Raw genomic sequence first — 27,517 nt, 5'->3', positions numbered from 1 at the left:
TGCAATACACTATAAACGATCAAAACAACATTCTGACGAACCTGGGTGTGATAACAGGTGACCAGTGCTCTAAATGAAAAAAAAAAAAAAAAAAACGTTCTCAAAGCAACACACCACCAGCCAACGGTTGTGAAGAGAGCCGGGACCTTATGACTTTTGGTGTCCACATCAAGTCCCCAGGTCTCTATTCCTCTATCTCCACCTAATGTTCTACGTGAGGCTTATTTACACACACACAACAGTTGTCAGCCTTCCTTTCAAAAAAAAAAAAAAAAAAAAAAAAGAGTCAGTGAGGGAGACAGAAAGACAGACAGTGAAAGAGGCAGACAAAGAGAGAGAACTACTCTATGATCTCATCAAAGACCTTCCTCCCCAAAGAGGCCAATTTCTAAAGGGGAAAATGAATCAAAATCCCAAGACTTTTGATCCAAAAGACAACAATGCAACTTTCTCCCCTAATCCGACTGCAGTAACCACTCACTCACTGCCCATTATGCCCTATGGCATGTTGGGCAGCAATGAAGAACCTCACCACTCCAGTCTGAATGGTACCCCTGGTGTGCTTCAGGGTCTGCAGTTCTCCTTTGAGCAGTAGTAACCAGAACTCAACTTCTTTCTGTACCATCCCCCTGCCCCCACCCCCTCCCCTCTCCTCCCCGGTCAAATCAAGGATCCTCAAAGATGTTGTTGTTGTCATGGTGCAGTCGTTACTCAGCCAGCATGTCAAGGCCACCACACCATGACCTCTCCCCCGCATCCCCTCCCCAACCAAAACAACCTGCTCAAGACATCAGGAGGTCCTCAAAGACATTGTAATCACTATGGCTCAGTCTGTACTCGCACACCCATCACCCCTCCAAGACACTCTCCCCCCCACCCCCACCCCCCCAACACCTCCCACCCCCACCCAGGTCTAGTCAGGGAACCTCAATGTCGTCATTGTCGTGGTGCAGTCTGTCCTCCCCCCCCCCCCCCCACAACTCCCCCCTTTCCCCCCCCCCCCCCCCCCCCTCCACCCTCCCGCCCCCCAAAAAAAACACCACCAGGGTCAAGTCAGGGGTCCTCGAAGACGTCGTCGTTGTCGTGGCGCAGCCGGTACTCGGCCAGGACGTAGAACATGATGGCGATGACGAGGAGGGACATGAGCAGGTACAGCTTGCCAGCCACGCACACCCCGGTCCCCAGGCTGAAGGCCACCGCCACCCCAAGGCTCTGCAGCATGCGCGTGTTGGCGAACGCCACCTCCGGCATCTCCGTGCACGTCAGGCACAGCAAGGCTGCACAAGGAGCACGACAGAATGTATTATAGTAATAATAACTGATACTTGTGTAGCACTCTATCCGGTAAACTGTTCCAGGTGCTATACAAAACACATATTACAACAACAATAATAAACAAGAGAGGCAAGGCCTTCAAGACTCACTTGTGATACACTTAAAAAAAAAAAAATCCAAGCCTTTTATGTATTGAGTATAATTTCAAAATGTAATGTTTAAGATGAGAAAGATCAGTTTAAAGCAAATTAAGTCCCCTAGCATTAATTACAGAGTAATTTCCCTTTTTTACTATCTGCACCAAAATGTTTGCAAAATAAATAAAACTTCCATGCTTAGCAAAAGAAGTTCCTGTTTGAACAAAAAATGATAATAATGACTGTTCTTGTTGTTGGATCAGAATATCAGATCAAAGTGCCAAGTTTAGAGAATACAAAAAATATAAATATAACAGTAAATGCAGTTTGCATATAATTAGGCTTCATTTCTTATTTTTTTGTGCCCATCCCAGAGGTGCAAAATTGTTTTAAACAAGATGACTGGAAAGAACTGAATTTTTCCTATTTTTATGCCTAATTTGGTGTCAACTGACAAAGTATTTGCAGAGAAAATGTCAATTTTAAAGTTTACCATGGGCACACAGACACACATACACACACACACACACACAACCGAACACCGGGTTAAAACATAGACTCACTTTGTTTACACAAGTGAGTCAAAAATAATGGATATTTATAAAAGCACCCTATCCAGAAAACTGTTCTAGGTGCTTTATAAAACACATATTACAACAACAGCAATCGTAATAATAATAATAATAATGGATACTAATATAGCACCCTATCCAGAAAACTGCTCCAGTTGCTTTACAAAACATATTACAACTACAACAATAATAATAATGACAGTAAAAATGGATCTCATATCGCTCTCTGTCCAGAAAACTGACATAGTCAAACTATCCAAACACATTTACACAAATATTGATAGTGATAAATGAGAGCAGAAGAAAAAGAAAAAGAAAACAAAAACCACCAATGAAAAAACAAACAAACAAGGGAACAAACCAAACAAAAACATACACAGGCATCACGAAGCCTGTAGGTCTGTACATCACTTTTTTCCTTGACAAGAAATTCACGGATATGGTAAGTTTACAACAAGTGCACACACGCACGCACACACACACACACACACACACGCTTATGCAAGCTAGAAATTCTTTTTCTATGAAATCTTCAAAAAAAAAAACCCAGCGGAAACATCCAAGATTCAAAGCCCTGAAAAAACAAAACAAAAAACCCCCAAAAATGCAGAGACTGTGAAGAACTGAAATTGCTTCTGTCTAACTTTAAGAAGAATCTGAAGTCGGGGTTTCATGTGTGGACAAAATCTGCTCACTTTTCCAATACAAATGACCTCGACTTCGTTGCTGCCTCAGTTAGAGGACAAGGAGACGCCCTGCTAACGAAAAGACTAGTACGCAAGTCATACCGGTGCACTAATACTCCTTGGAAAACAAAATCACCAATTCATATGTTCATTTCGTGCGTGTCAGTGCCTAATGTAAGCAGTGTAAATACAGAACTTCATCTTCTATCAGCCATTGAACAGACACGATCACACGGCCAGCAGTAATCTGAGGTGCCAGACATTTGTGACACCCCTACTCATCCTATCTCTTCTGCCCAGCTCTGACTCACCCCATGATTAACACCTGAAGGTGTGTAATTTGCTTTCAGCTGCATGATCGTGTGTGGGGAGTGTGTGTGTGTGAGTGAGAGAGAGAGAGACAGAGAGAGAGAGAGACAGAGAGGGAGGGAGGGAAGGAGAGAGACACACAGAGAGACAGACACACACACACACACAAAGACAGAGAGAGAGAGAGAGAGAGAGAGAGAGAGAGAGAGAGAGAGAGTGTCTGAATTTGTGGTTGTAAATCTGTGAGAGTGAGAGAGAGAGAGAGAGACAGAGACATACAGACAAAGGGAGAGAGAGCAGAGGAACCAGAAAACTGATGAGGTGAAAATGAAAGATAGGAAGGAAGAAAGGGGATATGGGGGGGGGGGGGGGGGGGGGGATGTAAGTGTGGATGTAGGATACAGGGAGGGCGGGGGTAGAAGAGACAGAAACAGACAGACAGACACAGCCAGGCAATGGAAGCAAGAAATGACTCCATCCAATCCCCCCCAAAACTCCATCTATGTCGGTCCCAAGCTCGGACACAAAATGAGGAGGACTGGATGAGGGGCTAGTGACCCCTCTCTATCTATTAAAAAACAACAACAACAACAAACAAAAAAATAGGGCTACAAAAATGCCCAAAAGAACATCAACACACATTCGGGTACTGGGGGATGAACCCCCACACCCCCCCCCCAAACAACTCCCTGTTGCATTGGGTCGGCCTTACGGACAGAAAGTGACACATAACCAGCCAACAGAAGCAAGAAATGACCCCCCCCCCCACCCCCACCCTAAACTCATTATTACACTGGGTCTGCCAGTGCCATACAGACAGACAGACAAGAGAGACACAAACAGACACACAGCCACTCAACAGAAACAACAACCTCCCCCTCCCCACCCCAACCAACCCCCCACCCTCACAAACAAACTCACTGTTGCACTGGGTCTGCCAGACGGCATCGCACACCCCCCAGGCGGCGGCCAGGACGAAGAAGAGCATGGGGTGCTGGTCGGGGATCCAGATGAGGAAGCCGATCATGAGGGCCATGTGCATGATGCCCCCAAAGCCCAGCACCACCTCGCGGGGCACCTTGTTCAGCACCAGCGCCACCACCACTGCCCCGCCCACGTTGGCCAAGCCCAGGGTGATCATGCAGAAGCCCACGTACTCCGCGCCCAGGCTGCAGGTCACAAAGTACTGCAACAGCCAAACAGCAACCCTCATCACAAAGTACTGCAACAGCCAAACAGCAACCCTCATCACAAAGTACTGCAACAGCCAAACAGCAACCCTCATCACAAAGTACTGCAACAGCCGAAACAGCAACCCTCATCACAAAGTACTGCAACAGTAACCCTCATCACAAAGTACTGCAACAGCCAAACAGCAACCCCCATCACAAAGTACTGCAACAGCCAAACAGCAACCCTCATCACAAAGTACTGCAACAGCCAAACAGCAACCCCCATCACAAAGTACTGCAACAGCCAAACAGCAACCCTCATCACAAAGTACTGCAACAGCCAAACAGCAACCCTCATCACAAAGTACTGCAACAGCCAAACAGCAACCCCCATCACAAAGTACTGCAACAGCCAAACAGCAACCCTCATCACAAAGTACTGCAACAGCCAAACAGCAACTCTCATCACGAAGTACTGCAACAGCCAAACAGCAACCCTCATCACAAAGTACTGCAACAGCCAAACAGCAACCCTCATCACAAAGTACTGCAACAGCCAAACAGCAACCCTCATCACAAAGTACTGCAACAGCCAAACAGCAACACTCACTGTCAGGCACTCGCACTGCGTTCACAGTCTGGGACTCTCAAACATTTAGGGACACACATACATCAACTGTGAAACAGCAGTTATCTAGTGCACACTCATACACACTGACACAATATCAAATCAAGAAAATGCATGACTTTACACACGCACACACACACACAAAGAATCGAAGAAAAACTAATCCTTTGACCCCAGCTGGGGTATGGAGAAGACATTAGTGACATGTGCATTCCTTAACTCACTCCATGCCAAGAGTTTTTGCCCTTGCCAATCCCTGAAAACCCAGGGTTTGTATAGGATGGGGAAAAATTGTAAAAAAACCCAAATAAACACCCAGACAATTGATATTTAGTATATGTATGCAAGGAGTGTTGTTCCATATGTGTGCAAAAAATCAAAGTATTTACTCACCATCTTGATGTTGATCGCGGTATCCATATTTAGTGTATTTTTTAGCATTTTTGCACCCATCAGAAAGGTACACCAACATGTTCCACATCACATTCTAACACTATTTGAGGAACTGAAGACCTAGTGCATGCAATGAAGTATGAACAGGTGGTGAAGAAAGTTGAAATTCACACATACAAAAAAAAAAAATTGTCTCTACATAATGAAAATCAAAGAACAAAGAAAAAAAACTCAACCGGCTGGGTGTTGACTGGCAAGTCAGCTGACAAACCTGGTATGCCAGTGAAGGGATGTGCAAGAGGGAAAAAGGAAAAATTGTCAGTCCAATCACTGATGAAAACACTTGCAAAATCGTCCATTTCCTCAGTGGTTTCGTCGTCTGTGTCTGTCTCATCTGCTGGCACATGTTCCTCACTTTCCTCTCCATTGCAAACACTCTCTTCAGCGGCCGAATCTGTTTCTAGTTCATCGGGATCTGGTTCAAATTAACTGTCCGAAGAATCAACATTATCTCCTTCGACATCAGAGCCTTCAGTTTGGATCATTTCCAAAGCATCTTCGACGCTGAGTAACATTTCACCTCTCCAACCGTGTCGAACACTTCGCCGTGACGCCATCTTGTCAAACAACTTACAAAGCTGACAGGGGGCACGCTTTGTTATCAACTGCGGTTGAGCTTATCGCGACACACACGCAGCGTGTGTGAATGAAAAGCTGACCAGAGGTGACGTAAGATATCACATCTGCTTTTGATTTTCGCATCCGACGCGTCACTCCGACAGCACGACTTTTTAAAATCCAAGTCCGCATATGCGGACATTGGCATCCAACGCTTTCTCCGACGATGTCCGCATATGCGGACAATGGCAGCGAGTGAGTTAACCCCTAGGCTGCCTGCATGACGAGATAACTCGTCATGACAAGCATGTATGCTTCGCTGCCTGCATGACGAGATAACTCGTCATCGAAATATTCTGACTTTTCCCTGGTTTGCATTCACTTCCTTGGCAAAAATAGTGGTAGCTTTAGCCTGGGGAATCTCTCTAGATTCTATTCATAGCTAGAAACCCCATCTACGTCATGAAGCAGTCCTTTATTTGAACGTTTTGGTTGGGTCACTGTCCAAGTGTTTGCCTGACTTCTCTCCTCGCTCGCTCAACAAAATGTCGGACTGACGCCGTGCTCAAGACATGCGATCGTGACGAACTAAATCAACCATGATTTCTTTCTTTAGCTGATGCTCAGAAAGAATTGAAGCGTAAATTCGAAGGAGAAGATAGAGATGAACATTTATAGGACGATCTGATAGAAAATAAAGGGAGTAATCAAGAGAGTGGCCAAGATGCGACTGTCAGTGAGTGATGCCGGCTGTACAGATGTTAGCAGACGACAGATGACCGAATTAGCAGCAGAGCGATATTCTTGGCACGCAGCCAACGCGGTCTGATGAGAACTGAATCAAGTGACCGTGTGAGAGGGGTGAGGAGGATGGGGGTGGAGACTGAGGGGGCGTGGCCTCACATCCATCTTATCACTTGGAGAAGTCACAATGTATTGTGTATCTATCTCTTAAAAAATATATATATATATTGTGGTTGTTCTAGTATGATTTTGTGTTTGCAGATATCCATTTGTCCAGAAAATATGATGTTTTTGTGCAAATTACCTGACTAATGTTTGTAATGAACAAGTTGAAAATGTGACGAATAAACAAAACACTGATTTCAAAACAACAGCATGTCACTAAAAATATATAAAATGGGAAAACAGCATGTGTTTTGTATTCTTTATTCATTTACCTTTCAGAAAATATATACTTTTATGGGTCTTTCTCCAATAACAAAGAGCACAGAATTTTTGGAAAATTTATACCCGTTTTTTTGTGAAAAAACCCTGGCAAATAGATTTCACTTAAATCTTATTTTCCTGGCAGCGAAAGGGTTAAGTTATAGAAAACACTAAAAAAAAAAAAAAAAAAAAAAAAAAAAAAAAAAAAAAAAAAATCAACAAATCAAGTGGATTCAGTGATTCAACAAGCAATCTTTCTTGGCAAATGTCTAATGTTTACCTTTAAATAAATCATGGTTCGGTTTTCTCAAAACCACATATTTCACAGCATTAGAAACAGATATAATTAAAGGAGAGCAAAGTACAGAGAGAGACACAGAGAGAGAGAGAGAGAGAGAGAGAGAGAGAGAGAGAGAGGGAGAGAGAGAGAGAGAGAGAGAAAGAGAGATATGAAAGAGAGATATATAATATAGGCATCAATTTGATATCTATTTCAGAGATTTTGAAATCTTTTAATGAGGTTTTAAAAAAAGGTCTCCCAAGAAAATTCATTCTTCCCACCTCTGTATAGCCATCTTCATGTCATTTATCAGTTGTATGCTGATGGAGGTCTGATCTCACTATAGCTCTGTGTGTGTGTGTGTGTGTGTGTGTGTGTGTGTGTGTGATATTTAAAAAAAAAATTTGTTATCTTTTCCTTTTAAATTTCCTGAAGAAGCCTAGCTGGGTGAACATTTTCAGAAGAAAATTGCAGGTTTTATTACATCTTTATTTCATACATTCATTTTAAAATGACAATTGTCATCATATATTTCTGACACCCTTCACTGTAGCTTGGTGCCAGCTGTGTGTGTGTGCGCGCGCGTGTGTGCGTGCATGTGTGTGTGTGTGTGTGTGTGTGTGTCTGTTCGTTCTTTAGTTTAACGTCTTTTCACTGTAAGTGATATTAGACGAGGGAAGGAAAAAAAATCGAGTGGGAGGAGGTGGAGGTGGGGGGGGGGCAATTACTGTGTATGCATACGAGTAAGTGAGTAAGTGAAAGTGTGTGTGTGTGTGTGTGTGTGTGTGTGTGTGTGTGTGTGTACAAACAAACAAACAAACATATATGCTATCATTTGGCAGCAGCAATGCACTGTCCCCTGTGACAAAACACAGCCCCTGTGCTCCACAACTCACCAGGTTGTAGTCGGAGAACATGAAGCCTTGCTGTAGGCCACTGAACACCATGAGGGGAGACAGGAGACGGAAGGTCCGGTGCTTGACCAGCTGAGACACATGCTGCTTCAGCATCTGCACACAGTCATCATTTCAGGCTCAGTATCAGTGTCAGTGTCAGTAGCTCAAGGAGGCATCACTGCGTTTGGACAAATCCATATACGCTACACCACATCTGCCAAGCAGATGCCTGACCAGCGGCGTAACCCAATGTGCTTAGTCAGGCCTTGAGAAAAAAATAATAAATAAAAATAAATAAATAAAATAAATGAAAATAAATAAATAAAATAAAAATAATAAAATAAAATAAAATAACAAAACAAACAAACAAAAAAAAAAGAATAAAATAAAAAGTCTCAACACTCAGTTAATACCAGCAACACACATACTGAGATCCCTATCAAGTGTTTGTAGGAACAATCAGGAAATTTGGTAGGAACACTTGGAATTTTGTAGGAACACTTGAGTTCCCAAAAATGGAGGGCATGATGCATGAATATTTTTCAGTGTATGTTTGGCGAAACGTCTGTTTCCACTGCTGCTTCTTTAAAGCTGACACTGTGTTGCTTTGTTAGTCTTGTTTCTCACAATCGGAATCCATGGCTGACGTCTCTGTATCAAGCCGCTTGCTCCTTCCTTGCACATCATAGCTAAATCCAATGGGCACAGACGCTGTTTGACGAAGACACAACATGATTTAGCCACGTTCTCTTTTGTTCGGGCAAACAATTGAGCTGATTGGTCTACTCAATGCTGTATGTGATTTGCTGAGCATCATCATGTGAGACCAAGGTAAGTAGAGACTGCCTTGGCCTCATAATCAATAGATCTAGAGTGTCTGGGTAATGTTATGACAGGAAAGCATGTGACCATGCTATGTTGTCGAAAATGAACTTGTCCAAACAATTTTGACTTTGGAGTAACTTCAGAACAAACAGCAATCGAGTGTAACAAAATACGGCGAAATTGTAACAATTGGTATCTCTGAACCTAATCTTACAGTCGGGCCAACATTAAGTGAGAGCTGTATGATCAATGGTTTCTCCACTGCAGTCTTTTGTGAAGGACTATTACTCTCACACTAGGAGGCAGGACTGCACTGGCTCTTAGTGCTGCAGCTCTGTGGGCTAGTTGGCTTAACTCACTCAGTACGGCCAGTCCTCTCTTCTCCTCTACACAGACCCCTCGGATGTCCAGTGGGTGTCTGAATGACCCAACCTTTAGCTTCCATCGTAAGAATTGTGGTATTCTTTGTCAACATTCACCTCTTCAGTATAAGAGCCTTCCACTTTCAATATTTTGATGATGGTAATTGGGGTGAAACACGGTTAACGTTGTCTCTTTTGCCGTTCGTATGGAGAGAGTTAAAGTTGGGAACCATTCCAAGGCAGACTGTCCTAAAGCCCTACTGACCGAGAGAATGGGGATGTAACATGGACAAGACACTTTCCACTATAAATCATTCTAGTCCAAATAGTTGGGGCAGCAGTTGGCTCCTCTGCTGTTCTGATGGTTGTTGTTGGACACGACTGACTATTACCAGAGTTCCAACTGCTCTTGAAACATTTCACCTCACCACTATCATTGTGCCTAAAAACAAAAAAACAAAACAAAAATAACTGAATGATGTTTGATCTGAATTCTGTGATTTATTTCTTTAAGAAACTGAATTTCATTCCATCCAACATAAATCAGAAAGAAATCTTAATTTTGTTGTTGTTGACTGTCTAAGATAAATGAGAATATCTAGCTGATTCGTTGCTAGTATTACTGATTTAGCTAGAGCTCTACTCAGTCATCCTATTCAAGTTACTGTCAGTTTTCAACGGTCCATGATTTATGAGAGAAAAAAAAAGGAGAAAAAAAAGATCAGTGGGTGAATTTGTTTTCCCTTTGCCTCCCCCTCTGTAAGTATGAAGAAGCAGTCAGTGCAAGTCATCAGATAGGAGAGTTTCTATAAAAAATGAAATGATGTACAATATGATACAATTTATCCAAAATCATGTTTATATGAAAAAATATTGAACTGAAGAAAGAAAGAATAGAAATTTTGTATTAGTACTGTGTGTGCTCTGTGTATGTGTGCACTCTGTACTCATGTGTGTGTGTGTGTGTGTGTGTGTGTGTGTGTGTGTGTGTACGCGTGTGCGTGCATGCATGTGTGATGTGTTATGTATGTATTAATGTAGGCGTACATGTATAAACGGGTATGCACCCACATGCATGCTTGTGCAACTGCATGTGTGTAAGGTATGTCGATGGACTGACGCCAGTGAAACTGGCATGGTCAATACATCATCCCCCACCACACCATTCACACTCCTGCAGTGTCGTGCAATGCGCACGTTTTCGAGTCAAGTGCAAGAAACGCAGAAGACAGCCAAGCCTGTGGATCACTTTTGTCAAACTTATGTACATAGTCAGTTGTGTCCAACTTCCATCATCACAACAGCAGAGGAGGTAACAGCTGTCCCAACTATCTGGGCCAGAATTTGATTATTGTAGAGATGGTCTTGCCCAAGTTACCTCCCAACTCTCTCAACCAAGTGTGTTTTAGGACAGTCAGCGTTGGGATGGTCTCCAAAGGCCAACTATCCCCCAAGGCTTCAGCACTGAGAGCCAGAGCAATCTTGCCTCCTAGTTTGACTTTGAGTCATACTTCTTCACAATAGAATAAGCTACAAATTCCTATTTCAGTGGAGAAACCTCTCGTGATACTTTAATTAAATAACAGTTTGATCTGAAATCTGTGATGTAATTTTTCGATAAAACTGAATTTCAATCCATCCATATTCACCATTTCACTCTTTGTGAAGGGGTACCAATATACTGTACTGTTGCGTTATAAAAATGTTATGATGAATGTCCAGGTTCACAACTGCTGATGAGTAACTGCACTTGGGAAATAATCTAGAATTTCAAAATAACACCAAGAACACATTCACAAAGGATGGGGCTAGGGAAAAGAGAAAGGGAAAATATTCTAAATTTCTTTTTTTTTTTTCCTTCTTCTTTTTTTTTTTTTTTGTCCGTTTGTTGTCAACTACTCAAGGTAACAGGTGATTTGTTGCTGTTTCTACTGATTTAGCTGGAGCTCTCCTCAGTCATCTTGTTTGAGTTCTTGGAAGATTTCAACTGTTCATCAATTTAATATAAATAATGACATTAGCTATACTATGGTGTGTGTGTGTGTGTGTGTGTGTGTGTGTGTGTGTGTGCTAGTGAGTGCATGGGTGTGTAGGTGTATGCGCACACAAGGGTCCTTCATAAAAAGACAAGGTTGTAAACAAATTCCCAATGCGGTGGAGACACCGTTGAACATGCAGCTCTCTTTGCTGTTGGCCCAACTGTAAGCTTATCTATAAAGCTAACCGATGAAAAATTAATCAACATGATTCCCACTTAACAAACCCAAGCACTGACCCTTTATTTCACTATTCTTTACATTAAATTCACTGACAAAAGCACACTTCACCCCTCCAGCACTCTCTCACACACAGAACAAGCAGGCTAATACTGTTACAAACAAGGCATCCGAATCAAACCGGACGATAAAACGATTAACTGACAGAAGCCCCAAAAACAACAGAAACGAGACAAGGACAAGAAAATAAGCAAAACTAAACCAAACCAAAAAAAACAACAAACAAAACAACAACAAAAACCAGCTCGCTGTCTGCCTGCATATATACAAAATGTCTTTTTTTTTCTTTACATTAAATTCACTGACAAAAGCACACTTCACCCCTCAGAAGAAGCCCCAAAAACAACAGAAATGAGACAAAGACAAGAAAATAAGCAAAACTAAACCAAACCAAAAAAACAAACAAAACAACAACAAAAACCAGCTCGCTGTCTGCCTGCATATATACAAAAGGTCTTTTTTTTTCTTTACATTAAATTCACTGACAAAAGCACACTTCACCCCTCCAGCACCCAAAAGAAAATCTCTCTCTCTCTCTCTCTCTCTCTCTCTCACAGAACAAGCAGGCTAATACTGTTACAAACAAGGCATCCGAATCAAACCGGACGATAAAACGATTAACTGACAGAAGCCCCAAAAACAACAGAAACGAGACAAGGACAAGAAAATAAGCAAAACTAAACCAAACCAAAAAAAACAACAAACAAAACAACAACAAAAACCAGCTCGCTGTCTGCCTGCATATATACAAAATGTCTTCTTTTTTCTTCTTCTTCTTCTTTCTTTGTTCCAGAGTGCATGCTGCTGGCATGGCCCAAGGGGAGTGAAACAGGTCAATACTACCATCCCTAAGACCCCCCCACCCCCTAACCTCCCTCCCCCCCTTCCCATCTCCCTATGCCAGACTGCCATGGATGAAAGATGACACCTGAATCCCCCTGCTTCCCTCTGGGGGGGTGGGGGGGGGGGGAACTGGCTGAAGGGAGTGCTACACACACCTTGCTCTCCCCTCCTCACCCACACCCCTCTCCATCCACTGCCCCCCCTCCCTCCCCACCCCTTCCCCACTTACTTCTGTCTCCCCACTCCCAGACCTCACCCACCATCACTGCCAACTGTTTGATCAATTCCCTTCAGGGACAAGTCCATAAAAGCTTTATGAGGTTAAGCGGAAGATGAAATGGGTTTTCAACATGTGTGGTTGAAAAGTGTGTGTGTCACTCTGTGTGTGTGTGTGTGTGTGTGCGCGCGTGCGTGCGTGCGTGCGCGCGCGTGCATGCAGACAGTATGAAGGAAGGATAACCAAGTGCTAGTCACAGCTTTCGAAAGATGTTCTGAAATTTGTTAAATGCAAATTTGATCTATGAAACACATTAACGCATGTGGCATAAATATGGAAAGGCGCTTGAAAAATAAAATTTTCAAAGAGTTATTACAAAATGGGATAAAAAATCACATACATCAATTGTTGATGTTCCTCAGGTTATGGAAATTCATTGAATATCACAAAGATTAGGTCACAATGACAGGAAATCACAATGACATTTACTGAATATCACAAATGTCAAGTTCCAATGACAAATAAATATGAGAGAGAGAGAGAGAGAGAGAGGGAGGGAGAGGGAGAGAGAGAGGGAGTGACAGACAGAGGGAGAAATAATTCACCACTTTTTCGCTGCACTGAATCAAAACAGAAACAACTGTTATTAGTTTCAACTCAACAAGACGAACTGGAAGACATCACAAACATGTGTGCAGACTAATCCACACCCAAACTTATACTTCCATTTCAGGTTCTGCAGTACACTGTCTTCACACTTATGTAGCTGTTTTTCACGCAAGATGCAAATGTACAAATAGGAAAGGGGGAACTGGGGAATACAGCACAGTACTCCCTCCAGCCCATGAAGAGTGCCCTTGAGAAACGGAGCCATCAGCGGCATGTCTCAACATGCATCCAAGCTGCAGCAGCAGCAGAACCACACAGCCGACATTTTCTTCTTCTTCTTCTGCGTTCACTCGATTGCACACGAGTGGGCTTTTACGTGTATGACCGTTTTTACCCCGCCATGTAGGCAGCCATACTCCGTTTTCGGGGGTGTGCATGCTGGATATGTTCTTGTTTCCATAACCCACGGAACGCTGACATCTTTAACGTGCATATTTGATCTTCTGCTTGCATATACACACGAAACGGGTTCAGGCACTAGCAGGTCTGCACATATGTTGACCTGGGAGATCGTAAAAATCTCCACCCTTTACCCACCAGGCGCCGTCACCGTGATTTGAACCCGGGACCCTCAGATGGAAAGTCCAACGCTATTGCGCCCATCATACAGCCGACATTTGAACATCATCACCAGCTGAAAGTACGCTACTCCACGGCTGACTTACGGTGTAAATCCAGGAATTCAACCGAGTGTTGGACAGATACAGTGATAGCTCTTGAAAAAGACCGAAACGCTTTCAATCACGCACCTCATCCGAATGAGTTTTTGCCAAATCGAACACGGACGTCAATGTTAATGATCAAGTTGGATCAAATTATCTCCTTTAGTGGACTTACAAACACCACTGAATTGATTTCAAGCCATTGTATATACAGCTTACTGCCCATTCAGACAGTGTTTTCGCTGGCGCTGTGGAAAACAACTCTGATGGTCCATTACCATGCTGCCAAAGAACAAAACAAGCAAAAACAAAAAGCCCTGTCAAAATTTTTATTCCAACAGAGTGATAGCTCTTGAAAAAGACCGAAACGCTTTCAATCACGCACCTCATCCGAATGAGTTTTTGCCAAATCGAACACGGACGTCAATGTTAATGATCAAGTTGGATCAAATTATCTCCTTTAGTGGACTTACAAACACCACTGAATTGATTTCAAGCCATTGTATATACAGCTTACTGCCCATTCAGACAAGTGTTTTCGTTGGCGCTGTGGAAAACAACTCTGATGGTCCATTACCATGCTGCCAAAGAAAATCACTCTCATGCTGTTGCTGGGCTAGTGTATGCTCAGTTTTTTTTTTCAAAGCCAAAGCCACCCAACTCATCTGACCAAGTTAAACTGAGGTGAAAGTACAAGGAAACAGAGACTTCTCTATGGTCAGAAACCAGGACAAAGAAAATAGTCACTGTGCACAGAAGCCTGGACCACAGACTAAAACTTCAGTCTATATCAGCTGCTCAAACCAGTAAATGTTTTTTGGTTTTTTTTTAAGTTTCAAATCTAACTACCTCTTATGTAACAAGATATTACTTTGAAATCTATGAAGCCTTCCAGTAATATGAAACCTGCTAATAAGAATCCACATTGTTGGATTTTTTCCCCAAAAATGAAAGTGTATCTGAAATGTAAATAAATGATTTTCCCAAACCTTCTGCCGTGTTCTGGATATTATGTCATATAGAATTTTAAAATGTCCCTTGAGCAAGCACACATGTCCAACGTTTTTGAGTTTTCAGATGAAATGCTATAAATGTATGGTGAAAATTTACAAGGAAAAAAAATAATGGCCTTCAAATAGTGTCAAGTGAAAATAACAATAGTATCTTTGATGGTGAAAAGATCAATAATGTTTGCATTCATTGATACAAACAAACAAACAACAACAACAAAACAACAACAACCCTGCCTCTTCCCCCATTTACTGAAATGATGGAACACATTTGTAGCAGCACTGAACATGGTTCATATTCTTTTTTCAAGGTCCTTTTAGTTCACACAAATACTGTCTACACATGACATGATGTATTGCATGTCAATGTTTTTGTGGGTTTTTTTTTTTAATGTATATGATCAAGTGAGGAAAGCAGTCATCAATAGATTAAACAAACCAGATTCCACAAATAGATGCAATACCTCTCTATTCGACCCCAGTCATATTACATTATAAGCTGTCTACATAGAGCACAGAATTATACAGCTTAGCAGATAAAGCTCAAAGTGGGAAAAAACCCCACAACCAACAAAAAAACAAAAAACAAAACATTCAGTTGCAAAAACAAAAAGCCCTGTCAAAATTTTTATTCCAACAACAAGATTCAGTCGCTCTTCCAATGTGAAACCAAGACCAATCGATAGACATGCATCTGTAGGTGAAGTGAACACTGGGGCCTCTAAAACCAAAGCCAGCCGGGGACTGGGTGCTATGCTGGGAAACCGGGAGAAAAGAAACAGACCACCATCCAGGCTCACTCTCTCCCCGCCTCCTCCCATCACTCACCCAAATTTTCCGAAGGGGGGAGGATGCTTATGGGGATCAATATGGGTTTGGCATTGGCGGTTACTGGTGTTGTGTAACTTGTGAGGTGCCGGTGGCCAGTCGTCGGCAGGGGAAAACATAGATGTCTGCCCCTGTTAAACTCCACAGCCTTTCTGATTACTCCCTGGTCTTGCCTCCCTTGTTTTCACACTCCCCCCCCCACCCCTTCCCCACTTCCATGTACACTGCTGCCACTCCCCACCCCCACCACCCCCCTCCCTTCTCTCAAACACTGAACTACCTCTATGTCTGACTTTCTAAGGCCAAAGAGCAGACACTGTCCAAGTGTCTCTTTGCTGAATGATGTAAAATGTAAGCAATACGCAAAATGTCCCATTGTGGAACTGCAACATGAGTTTTTATTAACGGCTAAGAATAAATATTCAGGCAAGAAAGGCATCTAATTAAAAACAAATGTTCACCAGATGGGGTTATGCTTTGATTATAAGTATGATTTGCAGAAAAACAGACTATTTCAAGAAATGCTTGTCAATTTTATCCCGAATAACTGTCAATCCAAATTTCAGTTTGGTGTTGACAAAGTATTTCCAGGGAAAATGAATTTGTTAAAGCTGACCACACACACACACAATTTGAGCCATGACCAAGTAGTAATACATTGGATGAGGATTAGCAGGAAGCAGCAGTTCACTAGTTCGAGTCCCACACAGACTAAGATTTTTACTCACCCCTCTACTAGACTTTGAGTGGCGATCTGGATGCATGTCTTTTGGATAAGACGATAAGCCAAAACCTTGAGCAGCAGGTGCTTTAACACATGTAAAAGAACCCACAACATCAATGGGCCTGTCTATGGCAAAATCAAGGAGGAAAAAAAAAAGAAAGAAAAAAACAACATTTTGATAGTAAAACGAATAAACTTGCAGACAGAAATAAAGAACAAAAAAGGGTGGCAATGCACTGTAGCAACCTGCCACTGGGAGAGTTGCCCAAAATTCACACTCGCTCTCTACCATCGGCTTCGGATCCATTCTGTTTACGTATACCCAGATTCAAACACTCGACTGTTGGCCACCGTTCTTTCTCTGTTTCTGGACCTTGCAATTGGAATGAACTTCCTCTTTCGCTTCATCAGGTCTCCACACTGATCTCTTTCAAATCTGGCCTTAAAACCCACCTCTTCCCAAAATTGTCTCCCTTCCCTGCCTCTTCCTCGTCATCAGTTTCTCCAGTTTTAGAGTTATGCATGCGTGTGAATGACTGGTGCAAGAGCACTTTGATTTGTCTCTGCACAAGATTCAGTGCTATATAAATACCATTATTATTATTATTATTTAAAAAAAAAATAAACAGCTAAATTTGTAATACTGGATCTCATATTCAGCAGGTGGATTGCTTATTTGATATCATCTTCCTTGTTTATAAATTTTGTTTTTTAATAATGGATAAAACACTGATTTAATAGTTCTTCTGCTGCATCGCCCCCACACCCCACCCATCCAAGCCAACCATTTATTCCAACTCTTCCCCTCTAGCAAAAGATATCTTTTACGGCAAAATGCAAATCTTTCTGTCATATGATATAAACAGCTCCTGCCCAACTGCTGTGAAGACACCTAATCTGTGGTCATTCTGTATCTTTCTGTTTCTTGTCTATCCCTTGCTTTTCTCTCTCTTCCATCCCTTCTACCCTCTCTCCTTCCCTGACATTTTGTGTCATGATCTAACGGTTGACACTATGACTGTATTTATGATGTGTGTCCAGACATAGTTGGCTGTACAAAGTCTCACCCATGCAACATTGTTGGTTTGGGCTGTCACTCTTACACCACAGTGTCAAGTTCTCTGTTGGTAATGTGATTTGATTTGTCCTTCCTGTCAAGGTAGTGGAGACAAAAAGTCAATCCCAAACAAATTCCCTTGTTGATTCCCTGGTTAATGGAGAATCTGAATTTGAATACAAATTTTAGCTCCATCAAACTTAAGCCTTTTCCATTTGCCAAGTGATGTCCTTGACTTTTCAGTCTGCTTACTTTATCATAATGAGGATGACTGGAAAGGTGTAATTTTTTAACTATTATCCTTGTAAATTTGGTTCTTGTACCACCAGTAGTTGAGAAAACACTTAAAGTTTACTACACACATCATTATCTCACACATACACATGCACACAAACCCCTGACATAGAGAACAAGTGATTACTTTGACTCACTTTGTTAACACACATGCATCAAGTAGCAACAAGGTACAGGACTGAATCTCTTGCGCATGTAGCGCTGCAAATCATAGAGGTTGTTTCGCCATAACCCATGCTTGTCACTTGGTTTCTTTTGCTTTTAAGTAAAATATAAACTTATTTTTAAACCAAATTTTGTCATTTGAATTTAGTTTCTTATAGCCCTGCTTTTCATGACACAAAAACACTGCAATGATCATTCTGTCAAATAAATCTATGAAATGTTCTGTGCTTGGGACAGACACTCATTTTTTTTATTTTTTATTATTCATTCATTTATTTATTGTCTTTGATATTGATTTAAACATCACCAGCAACACACACATAAAAAAAACCCAAAACACACAGAACCATGTTTACAGTTTAGAAAAGAAAGAAAACGAAATAAGACACTGTCAATTAAAAAGCATGGGCTGAGGAGGAAGGAAGAGTAAAACAGAACTATCACACAAATGCAGGCGTAAGTTCACAAGTATGCATGTTCATCCCCCCCCCCTCCCCCTCCCCCACATTTCAAAACTGGAACACGTCCATCTATCTCCTTAAAACAATTTCTTTTCCTTTGAGAGCGAACAGGAAGCTATTAGAGGGAAAACAAATGCAGCAAACGTGAAACACACACAACATACAAAAACTGGAATGTCTCCATCCATTTGCCAAACACCAACAATTTTTGTCCATTCTTGTGCAAACAGGACGAATAGATGAGAGAGAGAGAGAGAGAGAGAGAGAGAGAGAGAGAGATTCAATGGATCAAGAAGTCAATATCAAGCATTATCCTTCCAGCACTAGCATAAAAAGGCCCCAACCCCGGAGTTTATTTGTCCTGTTTTACAAACCACCGACACTCATGACTACGTCTCCTCCCCGATTCACTTGTCCATTCCTCCCTTGGTGCCCCCATGTGGGTCCACACCAGTCAGTTTCCTCAATAACACCAGGAAATGAAGGTTCTTTCGCGCAGACAAGACCGTGTCAAAACTGGCCCGGCATGAATAATGCATTACCCTGACGCTAAACAGCTTGTGGACTGACAGGACTGGGCGCATACTGATGACCGCTGCAAAACTGTGGGCAGCACACACCCTCTTGTCCTTTCCCACTTTCACATCACAGTGATGAAATAAGATAATAAAGAAAACAATTTCTTTAACATACAAATTTGATTTTTTTCATCCTTCTGTTCAAGAGGTTTACTTGCTTCCTCAGACGATTTGACAGAAATGTCATTAAAGTCCATTAAGAGAGTCTTAAAAAAAAAGGGGTGGGGGGAGGGTTGGGGGGTGGGGGGGATGTTGTTATCAAAGAGAGTATGTAGTGGATTGTAGACACATGCAAAATATTCAGCATAAATGAGCCTATGACAGTGTGAGTGAAGTGTAGTTGCCAAAATGGCTGGACCAAGAAACAAAACAAAGAAGCAGCCGCACAGGTACTGTAAATGGCCCATGGAAGAATGCAAGTGGCAGTTAAAACCCACAAACACACAAAAAAAAGACAGCCATGAGCCACAACTCACAAACACAAAAAGCAAAGAATCATGTTAATATCTAAAAAAAAAAAAGAAAAAAGAACAGAAAAAAGGGGGGGAGAACCTGAGAATGTTGGGTTATTTTTGTTGTTTTCTTTTTGCTGTCGTTTGTTTTACAATCTTAATGGAGGAAAGATTGGCAAGGCGGTCTTGTCTCATCCAGATTAGCGTGCATTATTTACACACAAAATCTGAGAGGGTAAAGCTCGTAGAGGCAACAAAGGGGGTAGGTGGCGCGCGATGGAGCAAGGCTGGGAAAAGACAAAAGCAGAGACAGAAAAGGCAGAGAGTTAGAGAGAGCTAAACAGATTGACCACACTCTGTGACCCAGCATCATCAAAGACAAAATGCTGGTGGCCCAGTTACAGGTGATCAGTTCACATTACAAGAGAGTGGCTCCTGATATGTATTGACCAGGCTACTTTACAAGCTTTGTTGTTGTTAGGGTTGGTTTTTAAAATTTTTTTATTAACAATTCAGGACCACTGAACAAACACCAAAATGCCACACACTGCTTCTCAAAGGGCCAACACTCCCATTCTGCTAAAGGAAATGGACAGGGTACAGAACTACCTCCTGGCAATATCAAGAATTCCCTGGAATCGGGACAAAGCAAACTCTCCTGTGCTCTTTTGTCTTCATTCAGAATTTATTGTTGCTGCTATTGAAGCTGGATGCTCACAAAATTCAGACAAACGTTCAAGTAAAAAAAAACACAAAAAAAACCCCACCTGTTGAACCCACTTTGTTTTCAACACCATGTTCAGCTGGTGCAATGGCCGAATGGTTACTGAACTGAACTTTCAATCTGAGAATTGTGGGTTCAATCCTGGTAACAGTGCCTGGTGGGTTATGGGTGGATATTTCTCCATCTATCAGGTCAACATACCTGCCAGTGCCTTAAAATCCCCTTACATATGCAAAAAGACCAAATATACATTAATTTAGTTTCAGATCCCCTATTCCATATCAGTTAGAAAGGTTATGGAAACAGAAACATACCCAGCATGGGGAGATAGGGGGAGAGAGAGGGAGAGAGAGGAGAGAGACAGAGAATGAATATGTAAAGACGAGAGAGAGAAAAGCTGTACACACACACACACACACATATATATATATATATATATACATACACACACACACATACATCTACACCTACATGTGTTATGTGCAGATCTATGCAATTACTATGCATAACCTGCATGTGGCACAAGCATTTAGATGCGCACGTCCCAAGTAAACAAGCCAACAAACTGTACATATATAAATTATGTTCACCGAGTCTGATGGATGTATGATCACATGTATGGATAGATATATGAATTAATATATACATGTTTTATGCTCTGTTGTGTTGTTAAAAAAAAAAAAAAAAAAAAGCCAATGAGCAAACAAACCAACACTGCTGGCACTCACCTGGAAACCAGTGCTCTCTGGGTCTGCCCGAGCTCCGATGCGATCCAGGAGTACAAGTATGAGGCAGAATCCAAGGAAGGCCAGCACGATATAGCCACACATCAACTGCCATAGCACTGGCCACATGTCAGCGCGATCTGTCACCAGCAGGGTTACAACAGGCATCAACAAACAACAACAACAACAACAAAAGCATTGTGAGAAAGAGCTAAAAATGTCCTTGAAGTGTCTTCATGAAAAATGTATGGGTAACATAGTCCATTTACTAATCATGTTTTCACTGAAACATTTACAGCTTATTCTGAGCACTGTTCAAGGACTGGGGGAATGAAGGGATGACACACAATAGTTACCCCCCGACCCCCTCATTTTTACACACTCACAGACGCGTACCTTCTGAAAACAAACTAATAAAAACCAACACCTAATTCACATACTGTAGACTTTCCAAGGAACTTGAAGATGACATATTTGAAAACCCAAGAAAGTTAATTTCACAAACAAAATCAACGGTTGGAAAACAACAACAACAAAAGTCACATTTCAATTTTTGGATCATAGATAAACCTTTCACTAGTTTCAGTCATTTAGACACACACACTGACACACACACACACACACGCACACAAAACAACAGTCTGTATACACACACTGTCCATGCTCACTAAGAATGTAACACAGGAGACAGAGAAAAAGAGGATGAAAGAGGGGAATAAGAGGGGAGAGAAACCGACACAGAGAAAGACAGAGGGAAAGAATACAGAGACCGAAAAAACACACTCAGAAGGTGAATTTTCATACTACAGGCTTATATTTTATGAATTAAAAAAAAAATTAAATTAAATTAAAAAAAATTATAAAAAAAAAGAAGAAGAAGAAAAAGCATGATTTATGATGATGACTACACACATGCTATGGTTGTAAAACGTGACAAGACTTTACAATTACATGCACTATGTTTGTAATCCTGACATAAAAATACAGAATGATCAATGATCAAGCAGGCAGGAAAGACTGACATCCCAAACAAGAATGGGTATGACAGGAAAAAAAAAGAAGATAAAAAGAGTATGACACAGAATCCCTCAAAAGCCAGAGCCCTCCCCATCTTGAGTTTTTTCCTACTGAGGTAAGGAACCAGACAAACATGTAGGATTCAGCCATTGCAGCAGTACTGGTAGTCTACACCAGCAAAGCCTCTGAGTGGAATACTGCTCCCTCCCCTTACCCCCAACCCAACCCTAAGTGGAGCCATACAGTGCACTGATCCAATGTTAAGAGTTTTAGACCCTCTAGCAGCCAAAATAATTGTAACATACCCCACCCTCCCCAAATTCCTGAACATTATGCAACAGAAAAAAACAACTGCAAAGCTGGCCATCTTGCCTCTCAGAACTTGACCATGGGTTTTTACTCTCACAATGAACAACTGTTATAAAAATGTTTCATAAAGTATGAATGTAGAACATTTAACTGTGTGTCAGAATCTGTAGGAGCTGAGAAATCCCATGACAAATAATTTAAGAAAAAGATCCTGAAATCCATGTCAGCATTAGGTGGGTTATGTAAACAAGTACATAGCCAGTATGCACAACTCCGAAAACAGAGTATGGCTGCCTACATCCATGGCGTCGTAAATAAAAAAAATGGTCATACACATAAAATGTTACATGTCTGTATAATTGAGTATTATGTGTGCGTGACTGAAACCTGACCAGATGACACAGGAAATAAATGATGAGCCCCTAATGGCAACTGTCTACCCAGGAAAGCAGACTGTTGTGCAAGAACTCAAGAACTTACAGCTTGGTCTTCAACCGAGGATAGGTGCTCTATATAAATATAAATATATATATATTTAAGTATACAAATTATCATCATCTCAAACTCATGTCCTGTGGTCATGCCACTGGCTCACTTCCAGTGTTGTGATGGGCGTCTTTCCACCATTCCCTTGGACAATCTGGGACATGGTGTGATCAGGTATGCGCAAAGAAAGTGTGTGTATACACCATTACATGCGTGTGTTTGTGGTTGTTTTTCACTGTGTACAGGACTGATGCAGCATGTTTGACTCAATGACTGATTTCTTAGCAGAGCGACAACCTGTACTATCAACCACATGACTGTATGGCCTAGGTGTTGTTTTTCGTTCATAACTGCATTTTAACTCCCCGAGAATATGTGAACAGAATGAAATATAGATCTATTTGCATGACAATTTGGGCTGAATTTCAGCATAAAACTTCTCTTGACAAAAGTATGCTTGTAGTGTTTTATAATTGTTTACAGAATCAGTTCTGTATTTATATAAAATCACACACATACACACACAAACACAAAAATAATGATAATGCACACACACACACACATACACACAGACCCCCAAACCCCTCTCCCAGAGCTACTGCCATCCATACTTGACTGGTTTTGAGTTTATCACTGATCAGTAGTTAAGAGTCAGATATGTACAATTGTTTCCACTAACTTTTAAGAACTTGATGAACACGCTAACTTCACTTTTCCCAAAACCCTTCCCGACTACAGGATTTCTACAACTGTACAAACTATGTCACCTTTATACTATATGTTACTTTTACTGCGTGTTCATATGAGAATGGAATTCCTCCCACCCTAAATTACGTCTCTCCAACAACCTCACCAAATAATTTACCAGTCAAATCAATTATCTACTGTTTTGTAGGAATGCTTTTGATGTATGCAGGGGTGCACATCAGTGTCAGACATTGGACACAGAGATACACTGATAAGGGTTGAGAATGTCCAATTAAGACTTTTGTGAGAGTATTTAAATATGTCCCATTACTTTTTCATCGGCAAGCTCGTTGTCCAATACATTTATTTGATAGCTCTGATTAACAACTTACGGCTTGACCTTTTGACTGATTGGTTTCTATGTTCCATTCACCAAAGTGTAAGAGGACAACATTAATTTAATATCCTCGTATGTTTGGGTGAGTCAGGACATACATCCTATTGTTGTCTAAGTGGATGTACACTCCTGCATACATGTGCAAATCAAACTAATTGAATTTATAGCTGAATAGGGAATAAACATAGAGCAAAAGATGATGATAAAAAATGTATATGATTTTACAAAAAAAAGAAAAGGAAGTGGACAAAATCAACATGGCATTCCAGAACCATAACTCACAAAGTTGTATGTTCCATGAAATGAAACAAAGCCGTCTTACATGTGTTGATCGCCTTGCATTACCACGGTCATGGCGTTAAGCATCAAACACCGTCTCAGAAGACGGCGACTCTGTTGACTCCAATTTTTCTTACACAGGTCACCAGACAACATGTAGATCACTGAGCAGCATTCCCAACACATCAATGTCTTCACCACAAAATCAACCATTCAATGGGAAAAACTGAAATGCAAAATAAATCAATTTAAAATAATAAAAGAGCTACTTCACACTGAAAAACAAAATCAACAGGACAATAAAAGACAAAACATGCAATCGCATCAAATCTTTCACATTCACTGATAAAAGACAAATGGACTGAACTTCACAAACTGAGAGAAATCATGCAACAGGGCGAATAATTGAAATTGCACTTCAGAATAAATAACAAGGGTCTTACAAGTAAGAAATAAAGTCAAATTAATTGATCTTTCAGTTATTACTTATTACTAATGAAAAACAAAAAATTATGTGAAAAAAGTAACTATTTTTCTTGTAAGTTCATGAAATAATCATAGATTTATATATATATATATATATATATATATATTACTATAACTATGAGATTAAGGAATATAACTCTTTTGCAGATTGACATACAAAACATTGCCCTAACTAATCAAAAGTTAAGCTCAAACAAATTGCTATCACTTGACAATCATCATCATTTCTTTAAGTTTAACTTAAAAGTCTCAACACAATTCTAATCATCTTTTAAAACCCTTTTAATATGTGAAAACTGTAACAAAAGAAGACTTAAGCCAAGTTCAAGGCTGTCATAAAAAGAATGCTCTAAAACAATTTCAAGTCTTACATAACTGTAAAACTTACATTCAAGCTTATTAATTTTCACCAATGCTATGTTACAATATAAGAAAGATTTTACAAAGTCATGTAAATACAGCTTCAAGTTTGAACACTCATTCGGTCTTGGTGTCAATTAATGCAAAACCATATTTTGATAGTAAACATGCTATTACTGTTTACTACGGAAATAAAAGTGAACGAGTTTTGGTACAAAGTTACAATTGGTAACTTATACTGTTATAAGCTTTTGACCAGAAAAAGAAAATCAATTTATAAAAACATGTACTGTACAAGAGAGAGAGGGGAGGAGAGAGGAAGAGATAGGAAGGGAGGGAGGGGAAAAGAAAGAGAAAGGGAGAAAGAGAGGGGGAGAGAGATATGGAGGGAGAGGGCGGGGAGGAGAAAGTTGTAGAACTTCATGTTAACAAATCACATTATCAAGCAAGCTGCATATAGATATAGAATACATACTTCTTACATTATTCAGAAAAAGAATGTGGAAACCAGCCAAAGTCCACAGTTTTTCAATATGAGCTCACTTTCAACTCTCACCAACCCAGCACGAACAATTATCATCACAAAGATAAGTTTCATACTTGCACTGCTTCACCAGTTATCAAGACTGATTCAGTATTTTATGCTTAATTTTGAGTAAGGAACTTAGGAAGTATAATTCTTTGTCCTACTCCTGGAAGCAATGACTAATACTGTCCTGACAACACGAAGTTTCAAGACATGAGGAAAAAAGTCCAATCTTTTGGGGGGCCTGTTTAGCTGTGTTGATTAATAACCAATCAGGCTTTCATCTAAAAATTCAAAAGCTTAGGAGGTCACATGTCCTAGCTCAATGACAATCAACAGGACATTTTGCAAATCTTTTTTTTTTATAGGACAAAGCACCCAGATCAAAAGGAAAAATTGTTTTTTAACTTTTCAAGTACACTTTTTTTTGTACGCAAAAAACAACAACAACAACAACAAAAAACCACAAAAAAACCCAACAATGTTGAATGTCATCAGCAAGTTTTACAGAACTGAAAGTGTAATAACTGCTGTCACAGTGCCCAAGTAAACACTGCCAGAATGGGTGATAAGCTGCATACACACAAGAACTCTCATGACACAGCTTTGAATTTTGAAATCATTTCAATGGTGCTTGTTGGTTCATTAAATTTAAAGCAGATGTCAGGATGCATCTTGGTCATAAGCATTGACTTTGTGACTGATTTCTGACATAGCAAACACCACCACCAACAATAAAAATCAGACTAGGTGCCGATTCGATGAAAAACGTTTTGGTCGATCTTTAAGAAATTATTGGTCCAGTATCTGATGTCTGATGCTCAGATGAATCCCTGATCAATAGCACACTTCTTGGAAATTATAGTGTAGCTCAGCAATGTTCTGTCAAGTGTGCAATACAATTTGGTGTGTTGTATGTTAAGTTTCATTACAATCAATAAAACCATCCTGAAGAACAAGTACAAAGTTCTGATTTTTATTATTTAAATGCTTTCTTAATCTTGTGAGGTTAAGCCCCAGTCAAGTTACTAATTATTTGATAATTTTCGAACAGATGAGATGTTCAAAGCATGTTTCCAAGATCCAAGATCCACCGAAATTGGTAATCTGCAATACATTACCACACACAAATGGACAGACAAGCCCTGGCCCAGAAACATAAAAGGGTTTCCCATAAAACCCTTTTCATTTCTTAGTTATAGACTTAACAGAAAAAAACTGTCAGCTTCTAATGACACACTTTCAGTTTCATCTTATATCAGAGACATCCATGTAATATCATACTCTCTACTAACTAGAAATATTGTATTTCACTTGAAACACCCTTTAAATTAAAAACTAGGAGGAGGATTCACTTTCTAAAATTCTGTTCTGGTTTTTGAGAAGTGCTGTTTGCACCCAAGTGAAACTCCCAACCACCTAAGAGATGCTTAAAATTTCATCTTTTATCATGATAATCTTTCAGCACACTTTTGATTGGTGAATTCCTCTGATAATGCCTCTTTCATTCAGTCATTGGGGTCTTTTTCTTCACAATTCACAAGTTAAACTGAAAAAGAAATTGTGACAGCACTGGTAACAATGGAAAAGACTAGCCTAGACCTAAAATGAGGATGAACATTTTCAGAAATAGAATACAGCCTTCTTCACCAGCATAAAAAGAGCATGCACCAACTTAAAAAGAAGAAGAAGAAGAAAAAAGGACGACACTTAAGAGTCAGACTGGACGCAAGCTGTGAAAAGTACTGACAATGAAATGCCAAGAATCAGGAAGCAGTTCATTCACATGGTTTAGAGTCAGATTAATAAGAAAAAGATGTGCCTGTATATATATATATATATATATATATATATATATATGCATTCTACAGATTGTGATTACTTCTTTTTTGTTGTTCTTGTTACCGGCTTTAAAATTATCCTTTATATTTACATTATATCATTGAAAAACATTTACCGTGT

At 40.5% G+C, this 27,517-nt stretch overlaps 1 protein-coding gene across 1 annotated transcript in view; it reads right to left on the bottom strand.

Moving 5' to 3' along the window:
* Positions 1 to 27,517, bottom strand: part of LOC143288784 (protein unc-93 homolog A-like) — a 44,543-nt gene that overhangs the window by 13,648 nt on the left and 3,378 nt on the right. Inside the window, exons 3-6 of the mRNA XM_076597417.1 lie at positions 21,012 to 21,175; positions 8,137 to 8,250; positions 3,901 to 4,165; positions 1,044 to 1,277 (exon numbers count right to left, since the gene is read on the bottom strand). Of these exons, the coding sequence (XP_076453532.1) occupies positions 1,054 to 1,277; positions 3,901 to 4,165; positions 8,137 to 8,250; positions 21,012 to 21,175 (767 nt within the window). The 3' untranslated portion in view covers positions 1,044 to 1,053. The remainder of the gene's footprint in view (positions 1 to 1,043; positions 1,278 to 3,900; positions 4,166 to 8,136; positions 8,251 to 21,011; positions 21,176 to 27,517) is intronic.

This window comes from Babylonia areolata, chromosome 13 (assembly GCF_041734735.1).
Source record: "Babylonia areolata isolate BAREFJ2019XMU chromosome 13, ASM4173473v1, whole genome shotgun sequence".
In the NCBI taxonomy this organism is placed as follows: domain Eukaryota; kingdom Metazoa; phylum Mollusca; class Gastropoda; order Neogastropoda; family Buccinidae; genus Babylonia; species Babylonia areolata.
This window is presented reverse-complemented; position numbering and strand designations above follow the sequence as displayed.